Source organism: Thunnus maccoyii, chromosome 6 (genome assembly GCF_910596095.1).
Source record: "Thunnus maccoyii chromosome 6, fThuMac1.1, whole genome shotgun sequence".
Classification (NCBI taxonomy): Eukaryota; Metazoa; Chordata; class Actinopteri; order Scombriformes; family Scombridae; genus Thunnus; species Thunnus maccoyii.
This window is the reverse complement of record NC_056538.1, coordinates 9900952-9927630: the sequence shown is the minus strand read 5'-3', so window position 1 is coordinate 9927630 and position 26679 is coordinate 9900952. Positions and strand designations below refer to the sequence as shown.

Below are 26679 nucleotides of genomic sequence, written 5' to 3'. Positions count from 1 at the left end.
CTCTACTTGTCTCCTTTCGCAGTCACCTCATTGGCAGGTTACCAGGCCAGTGTAGCGTGGTAACCTGCCAAACCCTGGCGTGTCTGCCCACTTCAGTGCATTTTTAAGGGCCATTCAAGACCACAAGTGTGTGTATGTGTCTGTGTATGCAGGCACTTTCAAGTAAATAAAGCAAAAGAGCTTTATGTGAAACATTTTACTGAGTGGTAAAAGTGAAGACACTGCTGTGAGGGTAAACCACTAAGATCTACGCTTCACTCTTGTCCTGCAGAGACACACCCTGCTATGAGTCAGTCCTGTGCATAGGAATAAATGACAGAGTGCTCTGAGAAACAGGATTTCTATCAAAATGTTAAATACAGTGTCTGCACTGACACAGTCCTTCCTTGGATGTGGTTTTGTTTTCACTGTTTAGTCTCCCTTCATTGACACACCCAACAAATTGTTGCTATTATTATAGAACATGAGTAATTGCAGTCATTACAACTACAAGTGTGAGAAAAGTCAATTTATTACACATAGGATTCATATATATATATATATATATATATATATATATATATATACACACACACACATATATATAATTATATAAAGTTACATACAGTATAGTTACATACATACAAATATAAACCTCTACACCAAGACTCATCTGACTTTCACTTAGCCAACTGATAAGGTGGATTTCCTTTAAAATCTCAAAACCGAAACACCAAATTGTTGACATTCAAAAACCCTAACATGCAGTCTTGAGGGTGATCGTCTTCTTCGTTCCACAGAAATACCACAGGAATGCCAAGATAAGGTTAAACAAGACCGCACAGTGCAGCCTGGGTGTTTAAACATCAACAGATACTGGCAAATATGACTTCATATGACTAAAATATGAGAAGTGTGGTCCTACTTTATTGGTCAAATGCGTTTTGAAATGACTGTCTTATGCAACTGGAGACTAATTTAACCGCAAGTCAAAAAGAACTCTTGGTCAACATGGTCACGGCTTGTTGACTCCTGTTGTGTAATGTGCCTGCTCGCTGACACAGGTCAGAGAGTGCCGTGTCAAGGGCTGCATGCACCCAATTTGCGTAGGCTGTGCACCAAACTTAGTGTCATTATGAAAAGAACACAATAAACATGTTCTCAGATTTGAGCTGGCATTTGTTGAGGCAAATTCAAGTAATAAAATGGTCATTTTGTGAGTGTAACAAGAAAAGATCTTTACACTCAACAAGGTTTAGTTACACTGTGTAACAAGTCTTTACTGTAAGTTTCCAGCTTATGCTTCATGTTAAAGGAATAAATCACTATTTTGGGAAATACCATTATACATTTTCCTGCACTAGAGTTAGATGAGATCGACACACTCACATCTATACAGTAGGCTAAATATGAAGCTACAGCCAGCAGCCAGTTAGCTTAGCTTAGCATAATAACAGTAAGCAGGGGGACAAAACTAGCCTGCCTGTGTCCGACAATGAAAAAATCCACCTATGAGCACCGCTAAAGCTCACTAATAATAACTTTTTAACTCATTTGTTTTTATTCCTACAAAAACAAAAGTTTAAAGACAGGTTGTGGTTGTACAATGCTATGTTAATCGGCAGAAACTGGAGGAAACCTCCCGTACAACCACAACTCTTTGGTTTTTGTTCGAATGAAACAAATATGACTAAATTAACAGTTAATTAGTTCATTAGTTAATTCATAAGCTTCAGAGGTGAGGTAGTGGCAGACTGATTTTGTTAGTTGTGATAGAGCCAGGCTAGCTGGTTTTACACTAAGCTAAGCTAAGCTAAGCTTACCTAACTGTCTCCTGGCTCCAGCTTCATATTGAACAGACTAATATGAGCGCATTATCAATCTTCTCATCTCCCTCTCAGCTAGACAGCAAACATGGATATTTCCCAAAACATCGAACGATTAATTTAATCATTTAAATAAAGCATCACATTCAAAGTCAAATGAAAAATCTTAGTGGTCAACAGTCGTAAAATATTATTCAGTGTGGATATTTTAAGCAATGCATAGAAGATTTTGTATTACACTGGATGACATTTTGGCCATGTGTAAGTGCATTTTTTAAAAATATCTTTGCGACTGGAATAAGTGCAAATAATTCTTAATATGGTCCCACTTTAACAAACAAACATAACTTAATGGATTCATGAAAGATACTTTACCGGTTTAGACTAAATGTTAATATGTGAAAGGAACTATTCTGTGCTATTTACTGTAGGATACTGTACATTTTCCATCATGTTTTCAAAAGGTACACCATTTATCATACTTGTATCAGAGTTCATGAAGGCTACATTAAACCATTAAGACATATTCCTAAGTTTCACCTTGGAACAGAGGTAATTGATTCATGTTATCACAAAAAAAGTGTTTTGCATATCAAAGCAGAGAAGGCACAGCTCTGGCATCAAGACTAAGGAGTGGTCCATTTCTTCCAGCACAGGTTCACAACACAATGCCCTCCACATTACAGTTCAGTACCTCGTTGTGTTGGACCTGCCCCAGCTGCCGGTGAAACTGTCCCTGTTTCTGGGTCCTCCAGCAGTGGATGCTCCGTCCCAGTGTGATACTCTTAATACTGGGCAGGTGTGTCAGCATGTTACTTGGTAAGGATGCTACCCCAGAGCCGGACAAATTTAGCTCTTGCAGGGAGTCAAGTCCGCTGAAAACCGCAGGGTTTAGCGTATTGAGCTTGGGGTTGTTGGAGAGATCCAGGACTTGGAGGCTCTGAAGGCCCCTGAAGCTGTGTGCCTCGATTTCCTGGAGCTCATGGAGGCCACTGATGGATAAGTAAACCAGATCTTTCAGCTGAGCAAAGGCTCCCTCCTGGATGCATGTGATGGGGTTACCATCCAGATTGAGGTACCTCAGTGGAAGTCCTGCCAGCTTTGGTATGCTCACCATCCGGTTTGCTGTCAGATTTAGGCTTTGAATGTGTAATACTTTCCCATGCAAAGTCATGTAGACTGACGCAAGCTTGTTATGAGACAGATCCACACTAACAGGTTCACCATTAACTTTAGCAGCAAACACATCCATGTCAAACTCCTGGAAGTTGTTGTGGCTGAGGTCAACTTCAGCCAGAGGGAGGCCAGTGAAGCAGCTCGGGGGGAGGCTCTCCAGATTGTTGTGGCTCAGATCGAGAGTCTCCAAGTAACGTAGCTTGGAGAAAGCATTGGGGCTAACCTAAAAATGAGGAGACAAGGAACAGACAGACAGAGTAAGAGAAGAAAAATTGACTATTATCTCTTGGTATAGGTGATGACTTATACTGCACTCTGAGATGTATAAACACTGGGCCACTAGGTGTGTGTTTGGATATTAGTTAAGAAAAGCTTTGTCTAAATTAACCAAAAGCACATGCTTACGCTTACTGTCTAATTTATTAACTACTCACAATAAAACCATTAAAATGTAAGAATTAACATATCTGTGATATGCTAAAACTTAGCAGTGGAGAAGACTCGTTATGCCAGTGGATACTCAGTAATGTTCGTTGGTTACATTCATTTCTGATACTAAATATGGTTGTTTTTGATTGTAGGTGGCAGGATCTGCCATTCCCTTGCTAGATCCAAATTGCCTTCAAACAGAAAGGGAGTCACAGAAAGGCATGCATATAATAGAATGTAATTTTATCTCATTGATAACAGCCTCATTGCTCACTTTTCACTCACCTAACGTTATATGAGAGTGGTATTAAGTTTCTGCTGAAGCAAACGGAAAATCCTGCTTCACTCCTGCTGATGCTTTACGTTAATAAAAACACAAGGTGACTTTTATTGTGCAGCAGCCACAGGACACACAATGTATTTTTCACAGAGGTTAGCGCTAACTGCGGTTGCTCATGGCATGATGGAATAAGGCCAATCATTTACTAACTTATTTAAACAATGTGTGTTTGTTTGGCTGTACTATAAACAGATTCACCGGTTTCTCTTTCAGAAAAATAAGGTGCTCAAGCAGTGTTTGCTGTAGCACTTGCTGTTACCATGGTATAATATATATAACTATATAACTGGTATAATAAAAGAAAAAAAACAAAACAAACAAAGTTAGCTAACACTGGCTGACACTAGCCACAATCTGTGTCCATGTGACACCGTAGCAGCAAATTGAACTTCTCATTTGTATAACAATAGATGTGCTATTTTTTCATTTAAAAGTTTTAGATCTATATGTGAGTTCCTCTGAACACTGACCCTTGTAATATGATTGCTGCTGAGGTCCAAGCTAACCAGGGTGGTGTAGCCTGGACCAGCTAACATGGTGTCACTGAGTGGGCCCATGATGTTGGAGGACAGGCCTAGGTGGGTAGTGTCCAGCGGGATGGGGATTGGCATGGTGGAGCTGGGTCCCAACCCTCGGCATTCCACCCTGGTCAGACTGAAGCTGTCAAACAGGCCGAAGCTTTCCACCTCACAGAGGCAACCAGGGTGGCAGTTCTTGACGGCGGTGGAGTGGACGCATGCCAGCAGCGACAGGCCAAGCCACAGGAGGAGTGCCATTATGTTCTGGAGAAAGAACACATTCATTATTTCCATTTGAAAACTTTTTAACCATGCCACTCTCTCACTGAGGTTAGGAAAGTTAATCCTAACGGAAACTATCCTTTATCATGTTCAGATCTTCTTTCAAGCTACATACAATCACCGTCTGAGTAAACTGCACAACCTCAATCAACAGATCAGATCAGTACACACACTGTCCAAACCACTTCCCAGCACACCTTGTATGTAATTTTAGAAATTAATGGAGCAGTTCCTGTTCAAATGTCCTCTTCAAGGTTTTAGTTAAGCTTTGTGAAAAGACTTTCAGCTTTTAATCATGCAACTTGAGTAGCCCCAGTTTCCTTCCTCCTTGGCTTCCCAACGGGTGTGACCTAATTTCTTTGATCAAAGAATTCATTTGCACTTTCTTAGTTTACACACTACAATGAGTATGCATGGTTGTAAAAATGAAAATTTGAGTGTTTCGTGAATCAAGGCCCTTGAAATATCTTGCATTTCCATCAGTTACAATGAGACATGCCCACTTCTTGAGCACGAGTATATTCAGAAAAAGAAAACCACAGAAACAACTTCTCATTTTGAAAATTACAATACCTTATGGTCAAGTACTATAACAGCACTTCAACTAAAATAACAGCAGAAGGAGAAACTTAGAAATTAAGTGTGAAAGAAAAACAAGCTACACATTAAAAACACATCTGGATAATTACACTATGATGTACAATGTAGAAATAAAATTATGTACCACATCAATAATTTCAAAAAATACAATGTTCTCTGAGAATTAACGAAGACAAAATAGAAATACCTTAGATCCACATCTCAAATATTTTTTTCAAAGTCCAAGAATAAACATAGAAAACCCATTATACCTTATTTTCAGTAGTTGCTAAGTGCCTCTCTGTGCATCGTCATGCGTAAATGAGAGCTGAGTGGACTTTCCCAGTTCAATTTAAGCAACTTCACACGCACACACACGCACACACAAACACTCAAGTAACTATGAAAATTGGACAGAGGTTAAGAGTTGTGTAACAGGTGGACATGAGCAGTCATGATTAAGTTGCCCAGCCATGACACAGCAGGATGTGTCAAAGATAAAACCCAGAGTTGTCAAGCATTACCCTCGCATGAGAAATTAAAATTACAGCCTCAAATGTGGATTTAAAGCTAAATCAATCTCTAATCTGTCAAACTAAGTGACAGGGTTTTAGCAGGAGGCACCAAACTACAATTATTAATTGGGCTGTCACTTGGTGCAAAGGATCAAAGTGGTCTTTTTTCTAATATTGTGAAAGGCCATTCCTCCTAAATGACAGCACAACAAACAGAGCACTTCTGTGTGGAGCTGGATTCAAAATTTACAGAAAATGCTCAAAAGGCATAAAGGAATGAGGTGGGAGGCGACAGAGTAAATGTTTCTAAGAAAGTCTGTTTAATGAGCAAGTCCTGCCTTTCAAAGAAACGCATATTGGTTTGTCATTGCAAAAAGGAGTAAAATAAAAATGCACTCTGTTCTTCAGACTGAGGTTTATTTCATGTTCTGACAGTCTCTTTAGAGTATGCAGTCAAGTCAAACTGACTCTGGTTATGGCTGTTTTCAGGTGTATCTAAAAGGGGTTAACGTTTTTTATCCTGGCTTATGTAACAGGATGAAGTTACATAGTTGAAGTACTTGTGGGTCAATATATGCAGGCTGATTACTATGGCTCAAAGTCTACTCGGACAGAGTCGATCACCTCTGTGCAGTGTTTCTTTTATTGTGATCCCTGAACTCCAAACTACTGCTGGCTGCTTGTGCAAGAGTTTATTTCGTTTAATGGGCTGAATTATTTTGTGGCGTGTTCAACACACTACACACAACTGTAATAATGAAAGTAAACTTTATGGATACATTGTTGTATTAGCTTCATGCATAATTATATTGGACAAGGTTATGTTCTGCTGCTACATACAGAGGATATATTTGTTGTTTATTTGTATAATGTACAAATAAAAAATAGTATCTGATGGTTTCATCATACACTAATGGAGTGTGTGTGCATGATCGCATGTTTCTGTGCGTGAAGGCGATAATCCCTGCAGCTGCAGGTTTTGACCAAACAGGAACGGGCGAGCTCTATGACTGTCAAATCAAACTACCGGAGCACACAAATCTTTCTCTCACTGAACAAAATTTAACTATTTAACTTTTTTCTGGTTGAGCTCTTCAGAAGCTAAAAAGTCCAGCCATGGAATACAACGAACATCACAGGCAAACATTGACAAAAAAGAAATCCTCTATGGCAGCCTGATATGACCAAATTACATTCATAGTGTTTTGGAAATTAGCTTTACAATTTCAGTTTCTATAGCAACTGCTAAATTCGCTTTTTGTGGTGTATTATCTCATTAACTGTCATAAAAATGATGATAATGTCCCTCTCCGCCTTCTCTGCAATTTCTAGTTTTGTTTTACCTCAAGCAAACTAAAGGCCTCAGAGAGATCAGCCTTGTTACAGAGCCACAAAGACACCACATGCAGACTAAACATAGGAAACTGCCAGTAAAACCAAGTGCTCATATGTTTTTTACGTCCACCACACTGGTCTTCAGCTGCTCATCGCCTCTGTGTGGTTTTGCGGCCACATTCAGCCGTCTCACCTTCCCTTCCTGCATCCTTCGCTCCATCTGTTGCCTCAGCGAGGATCGTGAACTCTATGCTCCAGGTGTTCGTCTCGACCTCCTGCCAGTAAATCTCAGCTAACAGCAAACTGCTGCCGACGCTGCCTTCAAATCAGGAACATTCTAACTACCGCAATTACTCGATGGCAATGGCAGTTAGAGCTGCGAACCCCCTGAGTGGACAATTGGCAAAGGCCTGTGAAATCACGCCCCGACACCTTCTCACTTTCAGAGGTCTTTTCGCACCTTTTTGTTCTGGGAAAGCTGCACAACAACCTCTGCTGTCCTCTGGGGATCATCAGCTATTAGCTGTTTATTTATTTATTTACCCACCTGCAGCTCATGTAAACAGCTGAAATTACTTTTTATTGCAGGACTTTTACTAAATTATAACTCATCACCTTACAACTACATGCAAACTTATCCAAACTCTATTACTGTGATAATCCAATCCATGCAGTTGTTGTCAGTGTAAACACTTAACGTGTCAAAAGTCAATATAAAAGAACCACAGATATTTCATTGCCCACAGTCAATTAACTTATATGAAATCAGATAAGATTTTTTTTCCAGCTGGCTTTTCTTTAACCAGATGCATGAACATGTGCAGACAATGAAGGTGAGAAACTTGATGCGCTTTTAAAGCAGAGGACAGAGTGAGCATACCTGACATAATATCTATTTAGTGAACACATTCATTTGCATCTGTGACTGACCTCATTTAGCCCTCAATTTGTTCAGTATCCTCCGATGCTCTGATGTATTCGTCGAGTCATTGAGACCACTCTGTCCCAATTTAATCTTCAAGTTGAGGGCTGAAAACTGTGTAATTAGAAGATGGATGCCACACTAATCCTTTTAAGCCAAATGAATGCATGACACTGAGGAGAAGGCCAGGAGTTTAAATTAAATTGATGGCACTTAAGTGTTTTAAAACAATTAGGCAGCAATGGGACACCCACACTTATGGCAAATAAATACATTTACAAGCAAGGAGACTGATCAAATACATCAAAGCACATTTCAGAAGAAGAGAAGAAAGAGTGATGAAGGATTCACTGGAGATGTGGTCGACAGCATGGCCTGATATAATTACTAATTCTGTCGTTGAGGCTGCCAAATACTAACTTTGAAATGAGACACAGTGATGGCGGATCTTTGGCAAAAACTTGCATGACCTTTCCATTAAGTTTGTTGATTGTTGCCTTTGGGATAAACAGACTTCTGAAAATTAAAATACTGACAAATAGCCAATATAAACAACAGTGGACTGATACTGCTTCTTATAAAGATGATATATCATTGTATATTTATTTATTCTTCGGAACAGAAAAATGCTCACAATTTTATAATGAAGCCAAAACATCGTCGTTGTGTTTCTATTCAGTGGTGTAATGTGACTTTGTACATTTAGTCAAGTACTGTACTTAAGAACAAATTGAAGGTTTTTGCACTTTCCTTGAGTCTTTCAATTTCATGCTATTTTATGTTTCTACTTTACAACTTTTTTTTTACTCTACTATATTTATTTGACAGCTTGAATTACTTACTTGAGTTACTTTGCACATTCAAGTAAGGCTGCAACTAACGATTATTCTCATTATCAATTAATCTACCAATTATTTTCTCATTTAATCATTTCGCCAACGAAATGTCCGAAAACAGTGACAAATATCCATTATAGTTCCCCACAGCCCAAGGTGACATCTTCAAATGTCTTGTTTTGTCTGACCAACAACCCAAAACCCAAACATACTGAGGTTACCATCATTATTTGACAAAGAAAAGCATTAAATAATCACATTTAAGAGGCAGAAACCAGTTTTTTCGATTATGAAAATAGTTGCCAATCAATCTCTAGATCAATCGCTCTAGATTCAAGTTTTACATAGAAAATGTGATCAGTTTATAAAACATGATGTAATGTTATAAATCAGACTACCCAACAGTATATAAAGTACTAACATTAGCTTCCATCAGTAGTAACGATCCAAAAATATAAAATAGACTATAATAATATAATACAGACAGGGTTGTTATAATGCAGGACTTAGGCTATATAACAAATAAAAGCATTTTACAATAACTTCCTCCACCACTGTTTCTATTTTAACACCAGCAGCTCTCCTAACCAGAGAATCCTTATTGAGCTCTTCTTTATGGCTTATTATGTCACTTTTACAATCTGTTTCCAGCTGTTTTTATTTTTCACTCCTTAATCATAAAAGTCTGAACAACTGTGACAAACGTGTCACTGCTGCTCTCTCAGTATTAAAGCAGACAGGGTCTCTTGCTGCCATGCTGGGGAGTTAAACTAAGAGGCGGGTACACACTCAGAGCATGGGCACCTCCGCAGATCAAATTTCTTGCAGCCGTACGTGGCAGAGACTTCTACTGCAGCCTTTTCAGATAAATTATCCAACACAGTTATCGCATTATGATCCCGTTAACGATCCCTTCAGTGTCACCCTCCCGCCCCTTCCAGCTGTCAATCACAGATCCGCATGTCACCTCAGCTCGCATCATTCTCGGGAGTTTTCACACTTGATAAAGTTTATCCCGTCTCTGAATAATTTGCGGTAACGACGCGCCACAGCCTGGTCAGTTCAGCCGGGACAGTCCAGGGGCGGTTTCTTAAACACAGAGGCCACAATGTGAAATCTGATCTGACCACAGAGGTCCGCTGCTCTGCTGCGTTTCGGTGTCCGAAACGCCACAACTGATCTGATACACAGTGAGGAGTCAAATAAGAAGCCCTACTTGAATTCCTTGTGTTCGTTATAACTTACCTTGGTGCCTTTCATCCAGACAGTCCGCTTTTCAGCCGTGTTTCACTTCACCGCTCCCATTTTCCAGACCCCCGCAGCGCTCCTCGGTCCAGGCGGTTTGTCTGCCCGTTGCCCTGCATGAGCTCTGCGGATCCCTCCGTGAGTCTGTCAGGAGCTGCAAACACTGGGACACACTCGTCTGTTCCCATCCCATAAAAGTCCTGCCTGCTTTGGCTCGTTTTACTACCATCAAGTCCGCCAGGGTTCAATATGACAGCACTTCCTTTTCAGCCCTTTACAAAATAAAAAATGCTTTAAATGCAACTTCAAGATGGTTTTACTCCTTGTTTTTATGTTTTAAGTGTTGTTGATTTGTCCATGTCAGTTAGCTCAGCTGTTTACTGTGTTAATTACGTTGGCAACTGTTGCCATGGTGATAGTGTCATGTCAGAGTGTGGAAATAACTGAGTGAATAATAATGTTTTTTTTCGGTTGCTAAGATACATTTCTGGAAATTTTGCTCAATTTCCCAAAACTTTAAAGCAATGGTTCTCAAAGTGGGGTCTGGGGACCCCCAGGGGTCCTTGAGGAGGTTTCAGGGGTCCCCAGCAAAAAGGGGAATAATTTATTTTCACTATAATTCCATCAATAAATAACACAATGACAGAATGAATTACTATTTTGGTCATGGGTTTCATACACATTCTGTAATATAATATCTAAAAGCAAAAATCAAATGGGGGACCATGGGACAAAATCTTATCAAATGGGGGTTTGTGGTCAAATTTGTCAGTTTAGGGGTCCTTGATGTGAACAATTTTGAGAACCACTGCTCTAAACACAACTGTAGGCCTACACTCATCTTCACAAACTTCCACCTTCCACATCAAAACCATTGCCTTCAGACATCACAGAAAAGCCATAAAATGACTACAAAACAGCCATTACACACTAGTGAGATGCCTTCAAAGCTCTACCATAAAAACCTGATGCAGTGAATAATCGCACTTACGGTTTTCCCCCAGAACAACCTCTTTACATGATGAACACAATATAAAGACACAACACATGTATACATTTTCAAAATATTTAATTCCTTAATGTACTATAGTAAAATAAACTGAAACTGGGTGAAAAAATAAATGTGCTGTAAAAATATGCAACTGATAAAGAACGTAGAAAACAGTAAATTAATTTCCACATATTTATCAATATAAACCAATGAAAAAAAAAGTTTGTGTAAGTTTGTACATGAAGAAAGAAATCACATGTTTTCTGCCTCAGGTCTTTGTGGATCCATTGTTCCAAAACAAGTGAACTGACCTATGACCCTGTTATCTATCTATCCTGAGGTTCTGATTGGTGTGTGAACAATTTTGACTCTTAGTGTTTCCACCGGGGGAATTGTGTGTTAATTGGGTTCCAGCTGTGATGACTTGAGTTAATGATATTAAATGACAGTGCTTTCTAAACGAGCACATGAGTGTAAACAGGGGAATAGTGTTTATAGTTTTGGGAAATGGGTCTGTCTTTTGGTAGATGGCGTCATGGTTTGGGGTGTTTAGTTAAAAGGCCCAGTTGTATTGTGTAAGAGATCGAGAAAACTGTAATAAATAAGAGACCTCTGAATCTCGACTTGCTCCGATCACAAATGTTACGCTGTTATTTTGGAGGAGTCACATGTGTAACTTCCGGGCTCGGTACGCTGTCTGGCAGAATTGATACTACTTGTCATTGCGCACTCTAGTGGTGTCGCCGCTAACAGACCCACATGAGAAGCAAACCTGAAAGACGGTGTTGCGCAACAAGGCGGCGGTTTGTTTCACTTGGCCTGTAGTTCACATTTTGATGAAGCTGATTAAAACTAATGTGAACGGAAACCCAGACTTTTCCTGTGTGTCAAAATTACAAAAGCACCCCATGCAGCTTCAACTTTTGCAGAGACAGATCTTGCAGTGTAACAATTTAAATAACTGCTGCACATGATATCACTGACTATATCAAATCTGTGTCTGTTAAATGAAATATTGCAACAAGTTCCCTGAAAGGCGGGTCAGAAACAGAGAGGTCGAGTGTGAAAACTGATGGCGAACATCTGTTGCTGCTCACACAATACTGAGGGGCCTCCACACTTCAGCTGCACCCTCAACTATTGTTTTCCTCAAGAGAACATGACAGCATCACAGCACACGCCCATACAGTACTACATAATGCACACAATTGCACTCTCAGGGGTACATGCACGATGTTGAATAATATTGTGTTATCTCAAAAAAATAAGACAGAAAGAAATACATCATACAGTAGGTTGTGATGGAGAGGGGAACTTATTTAGAAATGTCATACATGCGTGGTTGCTACATGTGGCTACTTGTGGTCAAACACACACACACACACACACACACACACACACACATACACACATACACACAAACTCATGTTTCCATCACTTCAGAGGACATTACATTCATTTCCTGGAGACTTATCCAAACACTAACCTTAACCTAACCTTAACCTAACTTCACCCTAAAATCAGATTTAAGTTAATGGGACTTGCTTTTTGTCCCCAAAAAGGGAGGAAAGTCCCCACATGTGACTGTGTAAATATGAGGAAGACCTGGTACACTCTCTTTCTCTCTCTCTCTGTCTCACGCATACACACACACACACACACACAGTCCTTGTTGTTCTTGTAATGTCTGGGATTCTTCAAGGCTGTTAAGATAAGATAGGAGCTCCGGCAGACAGAATGCAGAGTACACTATCAGTCTGTAAAAGGAACAAAAAACATCTGAACCTGCGAAAGACAAACATGGTGCATGATGATGTATATCTTATAGCTCAAATATGACTAAAGTAGTCAGGTATTATTCACATTAGCCTATTAAATACAACCTTCATTCAGACTTTTGCATAACTTCATTCTTTTTTTTAAAATTATTTTCACAGTCAAACTCATCATGTGTTGAAAAAAGCTCTATTAAAATTATAGATAATCATGGACAAAAGGGCCTATAAAGGGTATCCGTGTGTGTGTGTGTGTGTGTGTGTGTGTGTGTGTGTGTGTGTGTGTGTGTGTGTGTGTGTGTGTGTGTCTGTGTGTGTGTGTGTGTGTTTGAGAAGGGTAAGTAGTAGTAGCCAACAAAGTTTTCATTGTAAGAATACAGTTTTTCAGTATTTCCAAAGAAATTTCCTGTCATTAAATATTCATACTGGGTGTAGTTTTAATACTTTGACTTTAATCCAGTTGCAAGCATAATAGACAATGCGCCACTGCAGGGCTTTTCCACAAGATGGCGCCAGAGCTGAAGACATCCTCTAATAAATTCACTGTTGAGGCTCAACCATATCATCTTAACCTTAATAACCTCTAATTGAGATAAAAAAGAAAATTAAAGATGCTGGTAACATTAATTCATGCATTCATTCATGACCTATGCCATAATTGTGCAAGAACAATAAATGTGTTTCTGTAAGACTATTATGTAGTGACTAATGTCATTAAGTGGCTGACTCAACTGAATTTTGACTCACAGACTTCCTCAAATATTGCTTTGATATACCAGTAAGCATACTCTCCCTAATTAAAATTCAATGGTCCTTTAACTTGTTGAATAAAATCTATTTTATCTTACATTGTGAATTTAAAGGATCCCATATTGCCCACTTCATGATAACTGGTTAAACCTTCTCAGTTATTATTATAGCATAAATAACAATTATTTCGGGCATTTCCATTGGCCTATGAAATTGACTTGCATGCACGCTTCACCTTAATATTTATATGTAAAATATAGGGGACTTTAAAATATTACCGTTAAGTGATTTTATTCCCTTGTGTCTCCATTCACCTTTAACTGGTGTATTTTTCCATCTCCTCATTTATCCTATTTCATCAGTCCAATGACATGTTTAATCATTGATTTCCTTTTTTTTTGTTTTATCCACACAGCATTTTCCTCATTGCAGCACACTGTATAATGAGAGAGATGTGTCTTTACTAGTTGGATACATCATTGGTTGATTGGTTTTATTTATCTAGCTTTTTCATCTACTTTTTGAAATATTTTTTCATGAATTATCATTTCATGTTGCTCGTAGAAACTAATGTGTGAAAAACACTACACAGAGCTTGTCTCAGGAGCAGCATCCGATTCATTGTGTTCACTCATTGGGCGGACATTACGCTGAGTCGTCATTTCTGTCCTCTATTCCTGGATTGCAGGACAGCGGTGTCAAGGTGTTACATTTAAGAGGCTCATCAGCTTATGTGGGATATGGGTCAACAAAGGTGTAATCACTGCAGTTCCATGTGCATGTATGCATAGTGATATGTAACTATGAACTGTACAGATTATATACTGTTTCTTTAAATGTTTCATAGTGTTTTGCAAAGTTTTTGTCAGATTTGAGTTTAAAGGGACTGTTTGTCATCCGAACGCACATACGCGCATGCACACAGACACACACACACACACACACACACACACACACACACACACACACACACACGGGACACACACTTAAAAAAAGAGACAGACAGACAAACAGAAGAAGGAGTGGATGGGGCTCTTACTCTCTTGCTCTTTCTCTCTCTCTGTCTCACACACATACACACACACAATTTACACACACACATTTTACTAGCTTTAGCATGTTGCCTAACTGGTACAAGTTTAAATTTATAGCTTTTTGCAGGATATAAAGGCATCAAACCATGACATTGGGAATGTAGTGGAGGCACATAAACTCACTGATATTCTGTATGGGATGATCAGAATTAATCTGAGGCAGCATAAAGATGATACTATATGTGGATGATCTTTTAAATTACATGAAAAGCTTCATAGCCTAAATCAGTGTTTCCCTATAATAAATGACACATTTTCATTTCTTTTTTTCTGGCAGTTTGCTTTATAATGATTTGAGGTACGGTTTAATCACCAAGCAACCACTGCATAATCTAACAGTTTCTTTTCAGTTTTACATCCAGCCAGTGTATTGCCTTTAAAACTGCCTTCCATGGTTGGTGTTGTGGCAACCAGCTGTTCCTGGATTCATTTGCCAGGCTGCTCACTGTTGGAGCCTTTTCAAAAAAGAGCTGAAAAGACTGACGCAAGCAAAATGAAGTCAAACTCAGGGGACCCACAGGGAGAGCCCTTCGTTATCTTTAATTACTCCCTCTCCACCAGGGTTCAAATTCATTTAATCTGTGGGACCTGTTGTACTGCTGGCATATTAGCCCAATTAAAGCATGGTTCAAGTGTCTTCATGCAGTACAGCTGAGGTGAGAAAGATGATCAGAAAATGTTTGTATCCTTAACATCTGTGCACATGTGGTGGTCTATAGTCTGTGAGACCAGTTCCATATATATATATGTGTGTGTGTGTGTGTGTGTGTGTGTGTCATATGTCATATATCATGTCATATATATATACATATATATATTTAACATATTTTATGATATTAAATTGAATTAACCATCTACCATATCAACATGTCTAAAACTCAAAAAAGAAAAAAATGATTTGTGTTGAATGGTGGGAAAAGGCCTTGTTGCCTCTGCATCTTACATGATAACAAAGCTTTTAGAGTGCACTAAGGCCTGTTGTCAATCCTCTTATATTGTGCCTCACTGAAAATGGATTAGTGAGTAACACCTACGTTTTGGCTCCAGGTCACTTTGGAGGGATTTGATTGAATGGGCCTGTAGCTGACACTGGCCTCCCATATTGATAATACATCAGAGACTTTTCCATTTTCATTCATTGAATTAAGTCTCTTTTTTGGTGGAGACTTCTCATCATTGGACAGGATTTTCATTCTTACTCCCTTTGGAATATGTGACTTTTTTGTTTCTTTTTTTAAATCAAAGATACACATGAGTGTAAGCAACCCGGGGGCCAGAGGTGTTTTTTCACCCAGATATGCTGCCTGTGTACAGAAGTGTTTGTGGAAACGCACGGGAGCCTTTAGAGGCGCTGGCTGCGGGACGTAAGTAGCTCTCCAGGGTGCTGAAGTTGTCTCCAAACGCGACAGACGCAGCGCCCGAGCTCTACCTGTCACTTTCAGCCCATAATCCAAACACAATGACTTGGCAGTGTCTTCACCGCTGCGACTCCGTGCATCCTCGGGGTTGAATAGGTAAAAAAAAAAAAATTTAAAAATTGGGGGATGGTGAGGTGAGGTGTGTATGTGGAGACAGAAAGGCAGAACCGAGAGGACACCTGTAAGACTGTCTCATCGGACCTTGAAGCTGTCCTGATGGCATTGAAAAAACGGTAAATGGTTTCATTTATTCATTCAGCCATTTTTTGCTCTTTCAAAAGTATATATTCCAAAACTTTTTTATGTTTTACAGGTGTCACTGGTCTAATTGATAATTCAATAGTGAACATAAAGATTCACTACCTTGGATACACTGGAAGGACAATGCAAAATATTCCTCCAAATTTCAGAGGGGCGCTATGGGAGTCCAACCATCCATGTATGCCCATCATTAAGAGCAGACCAACTTTGACGACACTGCCCTTTTATAACTTTCTGTTATGGGTGCTCCTCGGAGTGTTGACGTTCCCCTGTTGTGTCCGCTGTTTGATATTCAAAGTGGGGGTCCTGGGGCCTTGGAACTGCGACCCTGTTTATTACAGGGCCCTGCCCGCTGCGGCCGCCAGGCTCGCTGTAAACAGGATAAACGGAGACCTCAATCTGGATCTGGGCCTGAAAATGGACTTCATCATCCTGCAGGAGCCTTGCGAAACCTCCAAAGCTCTCACTGCGTTTATTTACTACGAGAAGATGGCAGATGCGTTCGTGGGCCCCACCAACCCCGGATACTGTACTGCAGCTTCACTCCTGGCTAAAAACTGGGATAAGGCAGTCTTCTCTTACGGCTGTGTTAACTTTGAGCTGGACCGCATCATGGGATATCCGACGTTTGCCAGGACAGTACCGTTTCCCACCGAGGTTTTGTTCACCGTGTTGAAACACTTCAGGTGGGCCAACATTGTAGTGGTTTCATCCAATGAGGATATCTGGATAGATACCGCGGGGAGAGTGGCTGCTGCTCTGAGGAATAAGGGTCTTCCCGTTGGCCTGGTTACAAATATGGGTATGAATGAGACAGAGGTGGAGAGCACGCTGAGGAGGATCCAGGCTGCAGGACAGATCAGGGGTGAGTCTGGTAAAACGTCCTATAAGATTATAATAATAATAATAATTATTATTATTATTATATGTTACTGTGATACTAGAGGAGATCACCGTAGCGTCACATTTGAGCAAGATAGACACAATGGATATTAAGAAGTAAATGACATATGACTTCTGTGATATGAAATATGGTTGAATCAATGAGCAGATCTGACATCACTGGTGAAGAACTTGCAGGCTTGCAAAAAAAAAGAAGCCATCAGCTGTCCTGATTTGCTCCGACAGAATATTTTCTCATCCCAGCAGCTGCACACATCCTCTAGGCCAACAGTACAGAAGGCTTAATACTCGAACCATCTGACCAGGAAGCCATTTTGACACTGCAGATTTCACCTTGTGGTTAAGGTGAACAGGGAGGGACAGCAATTTGGTTTATATGTTTGATCAATGATAATTACTCATTAATAAAAGTAGCTTCAACCATTATAAAGTGAAGTTTTAAGAAAGTAGATTAAGTCTACTCACATGATGGAAAGTAACTGTACATAAGTACAATTTTGAAGTATACTTCACTCGAGTATTTCCATGTTACACTACATTCTGCTCCACTACATTTCATATGAAAATTTTGTACTTTTTACTCTACTGTATTTTCCATCTGACAGCTATAGTTACTGTTACTTTTCACATTATGATTTTACAACAAAAAAAAAACATAAGACATGCTTATAAAATAAAACACGATGATAAAGATTAAACCAAAGGTTCCCAACACTTTTGACTCCTTGAAAAAAGCAGTGTTGCTTTAGTTTGGGCCTCTTGTGCCTGTATAGATAAAAGTTCAAGGCCGAGAGAGGTACAATTATCCAATATTTATAGTTATAAAGATAAAATCATTGAGAGAAATCCAAATCATTATGAATACAAATTATTGAGTACATTTTTTATTCTTTCCCATCTCATTATTCATCTCATGAGCCCTCAGATTTATCTTGTGACCCTTTGGAGGGGGCACAACCCCCAGGCTGGGAAACACCAGACTAATCTACCTAAATGTATATAATGTTGTTGAAACTATCTCCACATTGACCAGCAACGTAGTTTTGATACTTGATAAGTACAATTTGCTGATAATACTTACATACTTTTACTTAACTATGGATTTTGAGTGTGGGACAATTTCTTGTAACAGAGTATTTTTAAATTGTTGTACTGTTACTTTTCACTGAATCTGAATATTTCTTCCACAGCTGATGGGAAGTAATTCCTTGTATTCCTTGAGCTAATCAAACTGTTTTGTTGTGTTCTTTTTGCAGCATGATTAACCATGTTCCCTTTTATCAAAAGTAATTCAGTGACTTTTCTGAGTAGTTTAAGTTTGAATGCATTATAAAGTACATTACATTTACTCCACTGGAGGTGTAGATTACTTTTTCCAGTCCCCCTAATGGCGTTTTATGCTTGTCCGATCATTAATACTGAGTGAATTTAAGTTATCACTCCGCGTGCAACTCTTACTTACCAGTATTTCAGTAAGTGATCTCTATTTGTGTGTTTCAGTTATCATCATGTGCATGCACTCTGTCCTGGTTGGAGGGGAGCAGCAGGCTACTTTTCTTCTCAAGGCACAAGAAATGGGTCTGACATCAGGGAAGTATGTTTTTGTGCCCTACGACACTCTACACTTCAGCATGCCCTACACCAACGTCTCCTACTTCCCCCTGCAAAACAACAGCAGGCTGAGGGAGGCCTATGATGCTGTGCTCACTATCACTGTCGCCTCTGAGCCTCTGTCCTTCAATGAGGCATACACTGCAGCAAAGAGGACTGAGGAACTGACGTTAGCTGTGCAGCCAGAGCAGGTAGGAACTGTCTGGATGTCACACCAGGGGATTAAAGGATAGGTTCAGGTTTTTTCAAGTCAAGCCCAACTACAGTGTAAGAGAGGAGGGACAAAATCCACAGTCCTGGATGCATAAATAATGTAGTCTAAACTAAACTAATATAAATCAATCTGAGTTTGACAAAGCAAGTGCATATTTTCCACCTCAGATCATCGAGGAAACACAGTCTTGGAAAACAGAAAGAGGATATTCTAATTTTGATTGTTCAAAATGTGGTCATTATTTTGTGGATTTTGTAATGAATATCAGTACAGATGCCCAGGAATTGGCACAAGGTGATGGGGTTTCCTGTTGCCTTTCATCATGGCTTACACAGAATTATTATTATCACAGATATATCTTATTTTAACTCATGCTTATCATACTGGAAACATGATATACTCAGTATTTTTGACTGCATTATCAGTGAACTTTTTACATCAGTATGACTCTGAAACAGTTCATTTGTTGCTCTACATTTCTAGAAAGGGCGATTTAAAATGGTTGAAATAATATGTTAATATATCATGCCTTATCCTGTGTCCCTGCTAACCACCCCTGCTGGTTACTTGCAGGTTAACCCACTATTTGGGACCATCTATAACAGCATCTACCTGCTGGCCAAGTCCATCAACAATGCCAGGAGAGCAGGCATGAGGCTGTCAGGCTCAAACTTGGCCTACTTCACAAAGAACACAACCTTCAATGGCTTCAACCAGAAGATCATGGTGGATACTGGTGGTGACGTCAAAACCAATTACGTCATCCTGGACACTGACAACAGGGGCAGCCAACTGTACCAGACCTATCTAGTGGATCTTACGTCCGGAGTGCTTCGCTTTGCTGGGAGGTCCATCAGTTTCCCAGGAGGATCCCCTCCGCCGTCCGATTCCAGCTGCTGGTTCGATACGACTAATGTCTGCACAGGGGGTAAGAGACTTTGATCAGGCATGTGTATACATTCATTTGAGTGTGAGTATGGATGCTCATAGGTTTGTTTGGATGTGTCTTCACCCTCATTTCCAACACCATCAAGTTACCTGTTGTCATCCCCAGGTGTGGAGGTCACCTACATCATAGTGGTGTTTGCTGTCATCTTCACTCTGGCTGTAGGAGGGCTTGGCATAAGTCTTTACATCAGGTACACAGCCTGTAAATACAAATAGATTCAAGCAGCTCTGTGCTTGTGTTGCTTACATTCATTCTCCATCTTTCTCAACAATGTTGAGTTAAAGCATTTTGTGCAAGGTACAATGCATTCATTCATCACTTTGTTGTATAATAGATTTGCTTGAGAGGAAGGGAGAGAAAATTTGAGAGAATAAGCCTCAAAAGCATGAGGCAGAATAGAGATAATCTCTAAAGTAAACAGGGAAGAGATGCTGGACAATGGTTATAAACAGCCTCGTTCCACTGATCAACAACTTAAGTTTTCAGTTATATAAGTAATAAAGCAAATAAATAATAAAGTAAAATGATAAAAACTCATGTAGGTGTTTGAGTTTTTGCCACTGGTTAATAACAGTAAATGGTTTGTGGAGGCAAAAGAGGATTTAAATAAGTTGAAATTAGTTTCTCATACAGGGATAAGCTTTTCTGTGTTTGTAATCTTTCTTTGCTCCAAAGATAATCTCTGAGATAATTTTAGGAAACCCACTGCCATTGGATGAATAGAGTTCCTTATCCTTTCTGAATCTCACTGGCAGGAGGAGACTCCAACAAATCCAGCTTGTCAGGGGTCCAAATCGGATCCTGCTTACCTTAGAGGATCTCACTTTCATCAACCCTCAGCTTAGCAAGAAGGTAAAGAACAATATCAAACCTTTGCACATGACCTACACTGTCCATTTTTTATCCATTCATTTCAGAGCATAAAGTATGCAATCATATCTACCTTACTCCAATGTTATACATATATGGGTTCATGGGTGTAAATGTATATTTATTTGATGGAAATGAAAGCTTAAATTGTTTTGGACTCACATATTCAACACTTTTAGTCTGCAGGTATAAATATAGATTTTAAGACTTCTTCTGGTGTCTGATTTCACACAGAAAATCACTTTAGAGGATCTGAGCGAGTCTAAAAGCTTTGTGGAAGAGAAGTCTGCAGAACGCTCTCAATCTGTGAACAGCATGCAGACAGCAACTCATGAGACCACCAATGTTGCTGTGTACGAGGTGGGTCAAGCTGAAAGAGTCACTGCACTTATTTCATTAGGTCAGAGTGTCTGTGTGAGGTTATTAAGGTTTCTGATTGTAAAATTCATCATAACAATCAAGCAAGATTGCCTGCTTCTTGGTTCAGGTTTGTGTGTGTGTGTGTGTGTGTGTGTGTGTGTGTTTTACATACAGTATTTTTTTTAATAAAATTATTTTTACAAACTACAAATAAGCACATATTTTCTGTTAGATCTAGATTTGTAATCAAGGATCACAACAGTATCTACAAACAGATACTCACATATCATTTTGGGGAAGGAAGATGAACGGGAAATAGTAAAATTAGGTATTTTAAAATGTTTTTATTCCCATATGTTATTTGCCCGGAAATGGTGAAATAATGAACCCCAACACTTTTCCAGGGCGACTGGGTGTGGCTGAAGAAATTTGAGGAGGGGCATTTCAAGGAGGTGAAGCAGAGCACCACGAAGATTTTCACCAAGGTAGAGCAACATGTCTTGACCTGTGAAAAAAATACACTGGCACACAACAACTGTATTTGCACTCTAATTAGATGGTTTGTAAAAGCTCTGCAAATGTCATACATAAAATGCATACAGTATGTTCTCCTGTGTGGACAATAAGCCAAACATGGTTCTGTGTAATTCTAGTCATAAGGAAAACTGTTCATTAACAAGGTATTATTGTAATATTATCCTCCATCCATAAACATTAACTTGTTTATCGGCTTTCTCAGATGAAGGACCTGAGAAACGAGAACGTGAATCCATTCCTGGGCTTCTTTTCGGACTGCTACATGTATGCAGTGGTGACAGAGCACTGCTCGCGGGGCAGTCTGCAGGACCTGCTGAGGAACGAGGATGTTAAACTAGACTGGATGTTCAAGTCCTCACTTGTGCTTGACCTCATCAAGGTAAACACCAATGCACTGTAGGTGATGAAATCCTGAATCTTTTGCTGCTTGTTCTGCATGTCGTCATGGCAGTTTTTTAATGACTCTGCTGGTTCTACACAGGTGAATATTACACTGGCGCTAACCACTATTCTTGTAGGCTCACACACTAGTGTCTGTGGTATAATATTTCCTTTACACAAAATAAAACTAATGATATAATGTGCTTTCAGGGTATGAAATACCTTCACCACAGGGATTTCCCCCACGGCCGACTAAAATCTTGTAACTGTGTGGTAGACGGGCGTTTTGTCCTCAAGATTACAGACTATGGCTTTAATGAGCTGCTGGAGTCTCAGAAAGCTCCTATAGAGGAACCTCCACCTGAAGGTAACGTCCACTCTGGAAAAAAGGGCTTTCAATGCTATTCATTATATACTATACTGTATGTACAGTACATTTTTGTAGAAAGAAGCTACACAAAGCCATATTATAGTTGGTAATGACTGATATCATATCCCACCCTAGTTCAAAATCTTTCCTTTGCTCTTCTCAGATCTATTTTGGACAGCTCCAGAGTTCCTGAGGGACCTTGCAAACTCTCGTAAAGGGACCTACAAGGGAGATGTGTACAGCTTTTCTATCATCCTCCAGGAGGTGGTGGTCAGAGGGCCACCGTACTGCATGCTGGGTCTACCACCTGAGGGTGTGCATCCGTCACAGACATATCAAAGTTTTTTTTTAGTTTGAGACGACAGACATGTAGATTCGAGGAACATATTACCAATATTTATAACATTTGTGTTCTGTTTATGTTTGGCTATTGTGTTTTTCCTTTTCTGCAATGCAGCAGAGTTCATACTAGTGCAGCAGTTTGACTAGTGTCAAAACTAGAATGCTGATACACATCCTCGTTGGATTTACTTGTCCCATCTCCTCCATCTCCTCACCAGAGATCATCCGGAAGGTGAAGAAGCCTCCTCCAATGTGCCGCCCCAATGTGGCCCCGGACCAGGCTCCTCTGGAATGTATCCAGCTGATGAAGCAATGCTGGAGCGAACAGCCTGACCGAAGACCAGACTTCGATGAGATCTTTGACAGGGTACATTTTTGGAGACACCATTGTGGCCTAATTGATTTGAACCTAACAGCAGCTATCATTACAGTACTCATATAAACACATTTGAAGCATAAATTAAAAAATAAGAAAACATTTTTTTGTCAACTTCTGTTACCTTTTTTCACTCGATATTTATGTAGTGCACCAAAGTCTTGTTAAAATGTACTGTATATTGAGTGCATGTTAGGTTGTAGCCTCAGGGAGTTTTATAAGTGCTGCACTTCACTAAATACCAAAAACAAACCGATGCCAGCACCATTTGTTCTGCAAAATTAGAGCTTTTCCCTAAAGAAATTTTAAAAAATGATGTTTAACATGATTCTATATATTTTTACAATTAGTTCAAGATAATCAACAAGGGTAAGAAGACCAACATCATCGACTCCATGTTGAGGATGCTGGAGCAGTACAGCTCCAACCTGGAGGACCTCATCAGAGAGAGAACAGAGGAGCTGGAGGTGGAAAAACAGAGAACAGAGAAACTGCTGTCAGAGATGCTCCCACCGTGAGTTAGCACGCACACAACCCCCAAAACGAGCAAAATCCAAACATTTTAACAATAATTTAAAGCTTGAATTCACAAATCTTAATGTAACCTTTATAAACTTTTTACTTCTGCCCATCAGCTCTGTGGCTGAGGCTCTGAAGACCGGTGCCACAGTGGAGCCAGAGTACTTTGACCAGGTGACCATCTACTTCAGTGACATCGTGGGTTTCACCACCATCTCCTCCCTCAGTGATCCCATCGAGGTGGTCGATCTTCTCAATGACCTCTACACTCTGTTTGACGCCGTGCTCAGTAACCATGACGTCTACAAGGTCAGAGAGCGCGATCAATACATACAGTACATGCTTTTTCTGCTTCTGTGGTCAAAAATGAGTTTATGACCTATGAAAGCATTTCTCCTGCAACTTAGCGATATTCACAGATATGTATATTTTAGGAATTTTAGGAATTTAAGATCGTAGGGTTTATTTGCAAGAATATTGTTTCATTGGGAACTGCCACTCTGAGATGATAGCAAGTTTTCTTAGTAAACTGGTAAATCACAATAAGAACTTGACTGAGCAGCATGTGTCTGCACATACTGTGCACACAGACAGACTGTGTGCCCCCAGTAAAATACATATGTTGACGTTATCCAGGTGGAGACCATTGGTGATGCTTACATGGTAGCATCAGGTCTGCCGAAGAGAAACGGCAACAAGCACGCTGCTGAGATCGCCAACATGTCCCTGAACATCCTCAGCTCAGTGGGGACCTTCCATATGCGGCACATGCCAGACGTACCTGTTAGGATACGCATAGGAATCCACTCAGGTAAGCCTGAACAAAGCCAGAGTCCTCATCACCCTGTTTTACATTACTACCCTCTGCTCCATTTGAGCAGGTGATCCTTTGCAGATTATGAAGAAATTATTGTCCTTACTCATAGTGGCTGGTGACTCATTTTGAGATATAAACTGCTTATGTTGTCTTCAGTCCACCTCATAGGTAACATTTCATCTCATCTGTCACTTTTGCAGTCAAAATAAGGCTCGAGTGTTGAGTAGTAAGACAGTGTTGTTAGGCTGCACTAGCTGTCTGCAGCAGGTGGTCACTCCTACCTTTTAGTGTGCTGAGGCATGGTGGGAAAGAATGTGTCTGAAAAAAATACTGACATTAATAAGCAGAGTGTACATTAGTATTCCTTAAATATTCCCTGGTGCAACAGGAATCAACATAGGCTTTACATTGATGGCTGTCAACACAGTAACAGTCTGTGTCAGATCCAGTCCCCATAGACGTCAGATCAAAACAGAAAAAGAAAAATGAGCATTTCTCAGTATATATGTTGATTGATGGAGTTTATAAAACATCTTTTCTTACAGAATTCTTCATCTTTTGTCAATGTGTATTTGCAGGGCCCTGTGTTGCTGGGGTGGTAGGTCTGACTATGCCTCGGTACTGCCTTTTTGGAGACACCGTCAACACTGCCTCTCGTATGGAATCCACTGGGCTGCGTGAGTAATCCTGTACACATCTCCTACTATGTTTTGTTGCATTGTTTCATATTTTGCTTTGGTCTAATGTTGTTCAATTCCATCTTCTCTTCTCTTCTCTTCTCTTCTCTTCTCTTCTCTTCTCTTCTCTTCTCTTCTCTTCTCTTCTCTTCTCTTCTCTTCTCTTCTCTTCTCTTCTCTTCTCCCCTCAGCTTATAGAATCCATGTGAATATGAGCACTGTGAAGATCCTCCATTCTCTCAATGAAGGTTATAAAATAGATGTCAGGGGCAAGACAGAGCTGAAGGTAATATTTCAGCCTATGATCATTTAACTTCAGTGCGACTTGTAAATGGGACATTTCCAGATTCTACTTATACACATAAAAATGCACCTTTTTTTTTTTTTACAGGGTAAAGGTATTGAAGAGACATACTGGCTTGTGGGGAAAACTAACTTTACAAAGCCTTTGCCAAAACCACCAGAGATCAAACCAGGGTAAGATTCAGACTCTACCATCATCCCTTTTACTAGCTCTTTGACATGTAGTATTGATGAACAAAAATGATGATGTATGAGGGACACCTCCCATCTGATGTAAAACTAAAAGCATAAAGGACATTGCTATACCTTGTTTCCCAGAAATCTTTCTTTGGTTGGAAAATCTTGCTTGTTTTTATACTTGAGTTCACAGCTATGTATTGAGAGATTTTTTATAGCTGCATCAATATTTGACATGCAAACTGCCACTATCCACATATTACTTCAGGGAAGACAATCATGGGCTGAACCCTGAGGATATAGCTGCATACAAGAGAAAGAAAGCTGAGAAAAAGGCCCTCTTAGTCCAAAGTGAAGGAGGTAGAGACCTGCATGTCAGCTGGTGTTGTGTTGTGGAAATATTACTCTGGCTTGTCAGTTTGATGTGAGCAGTGGTTTTTATGGCTTTCAGTTCAAATGCAACATCTGAGCCTGCACATACACACACACACAGTTTCCTCTCATTGATTTCTAAATCTTATTGATTGCTTTGTGATCTACTAGTCTCATTAATCTCTTGATCTTATCAACTTCTACATCTTCTTAAGCAGATTGGGGAAAGCCCTCTTTGTTTTGTTAATTCACTTTTATTGTACAGTGTTAGCACTCTTTCATAATTAACACTTATTTGTTTTACTGTATTTGTGGCAACATTTGTTTTTGGGGTTTTTTTTTGTATGCTTTGTGGTATGCTTGTGGTACGCTTGTTTCATGTGTTTTAATCCCAGAGCTCTGCGTATAAATTCTCTCTAAAGTATAATAATGGTCTTAACTGCAACTTCTGTCTTTATCAGGGACAACTGGCAGGAAATGGTGACAGAGGAAATCAAGACACTTTTTCGCAAGGCCAACAGGCAGGTGGACAAACAAAAGATCTGAATGAGAGCAAAATGAGGAAAGATGTGAAAGAAACAAAACCAGAGGAGAGGAAGGAGCATCGGGGAGGATCCAGAGAGAGAAAGA

The 26679-nt window shown here is 39.8% G+C and overlaps 2 protein-coding genes across 2 annotated transcripts; one reads left to right on the top strand and one right to left on the bottom strand.

Annotated features, from left to right (window-relative positions):
* Positions 1–571: 571 nt before the first annotated feature.
* Positions 572–10367, bottom strand: tsku (tsukushi small leucine rich proteoglycan homolog (Xenopus laevis)). Its single transcript, XM_042415223.1, has 3 exons — positions 9983–10367; positions 4221–4532; positions 572–3204 (listed from the first exon to the last, which is right to left on the bottom strand). Exons 1-3 carry the CDS (start codon positions 9995–9997, stop codon positions 2464–2466), a joined length of 1068 nt encoding a protein of 355 aa, XP_042271157.1. The 5' UTR covers positions 9998–10367; the 3' UTR covers positions 572–2463.
* A 5811-nt stretch (positions 10368–16178) lies between these two features.
* Positions 16179–26679, top strand: gucy2f (guanylate cyclase 2F, retinal). The gene is made up of 19 exons (XM_042414285.1): positions 16179–16243; positions 16324–17136; positions 18675–18976; positions 19573–19927; positions 20054–20138; positions 20704–20800; positions 21053–21178; positions 21583–21663; positions 21918–22094; positions 22307–22463; positions 22630–22779; positions 23027–23175; positions 23535–23698; positions 23820–24012; positions 24340–24514; positions 25099–25197; positions 25389–25483; positions 25589–25674; positions 26511–26679. Exons 2-19 carry the CDS (start codon positions 16395–16397, stop codon positions 26593–26595), a joined length of 3318 nt encoding a protein of 1105 aa, XP_042270219.1. The 5' UTR covers positions 16179–16243; positions 16324–16394; the 3' UTR covers positions 26596–26679.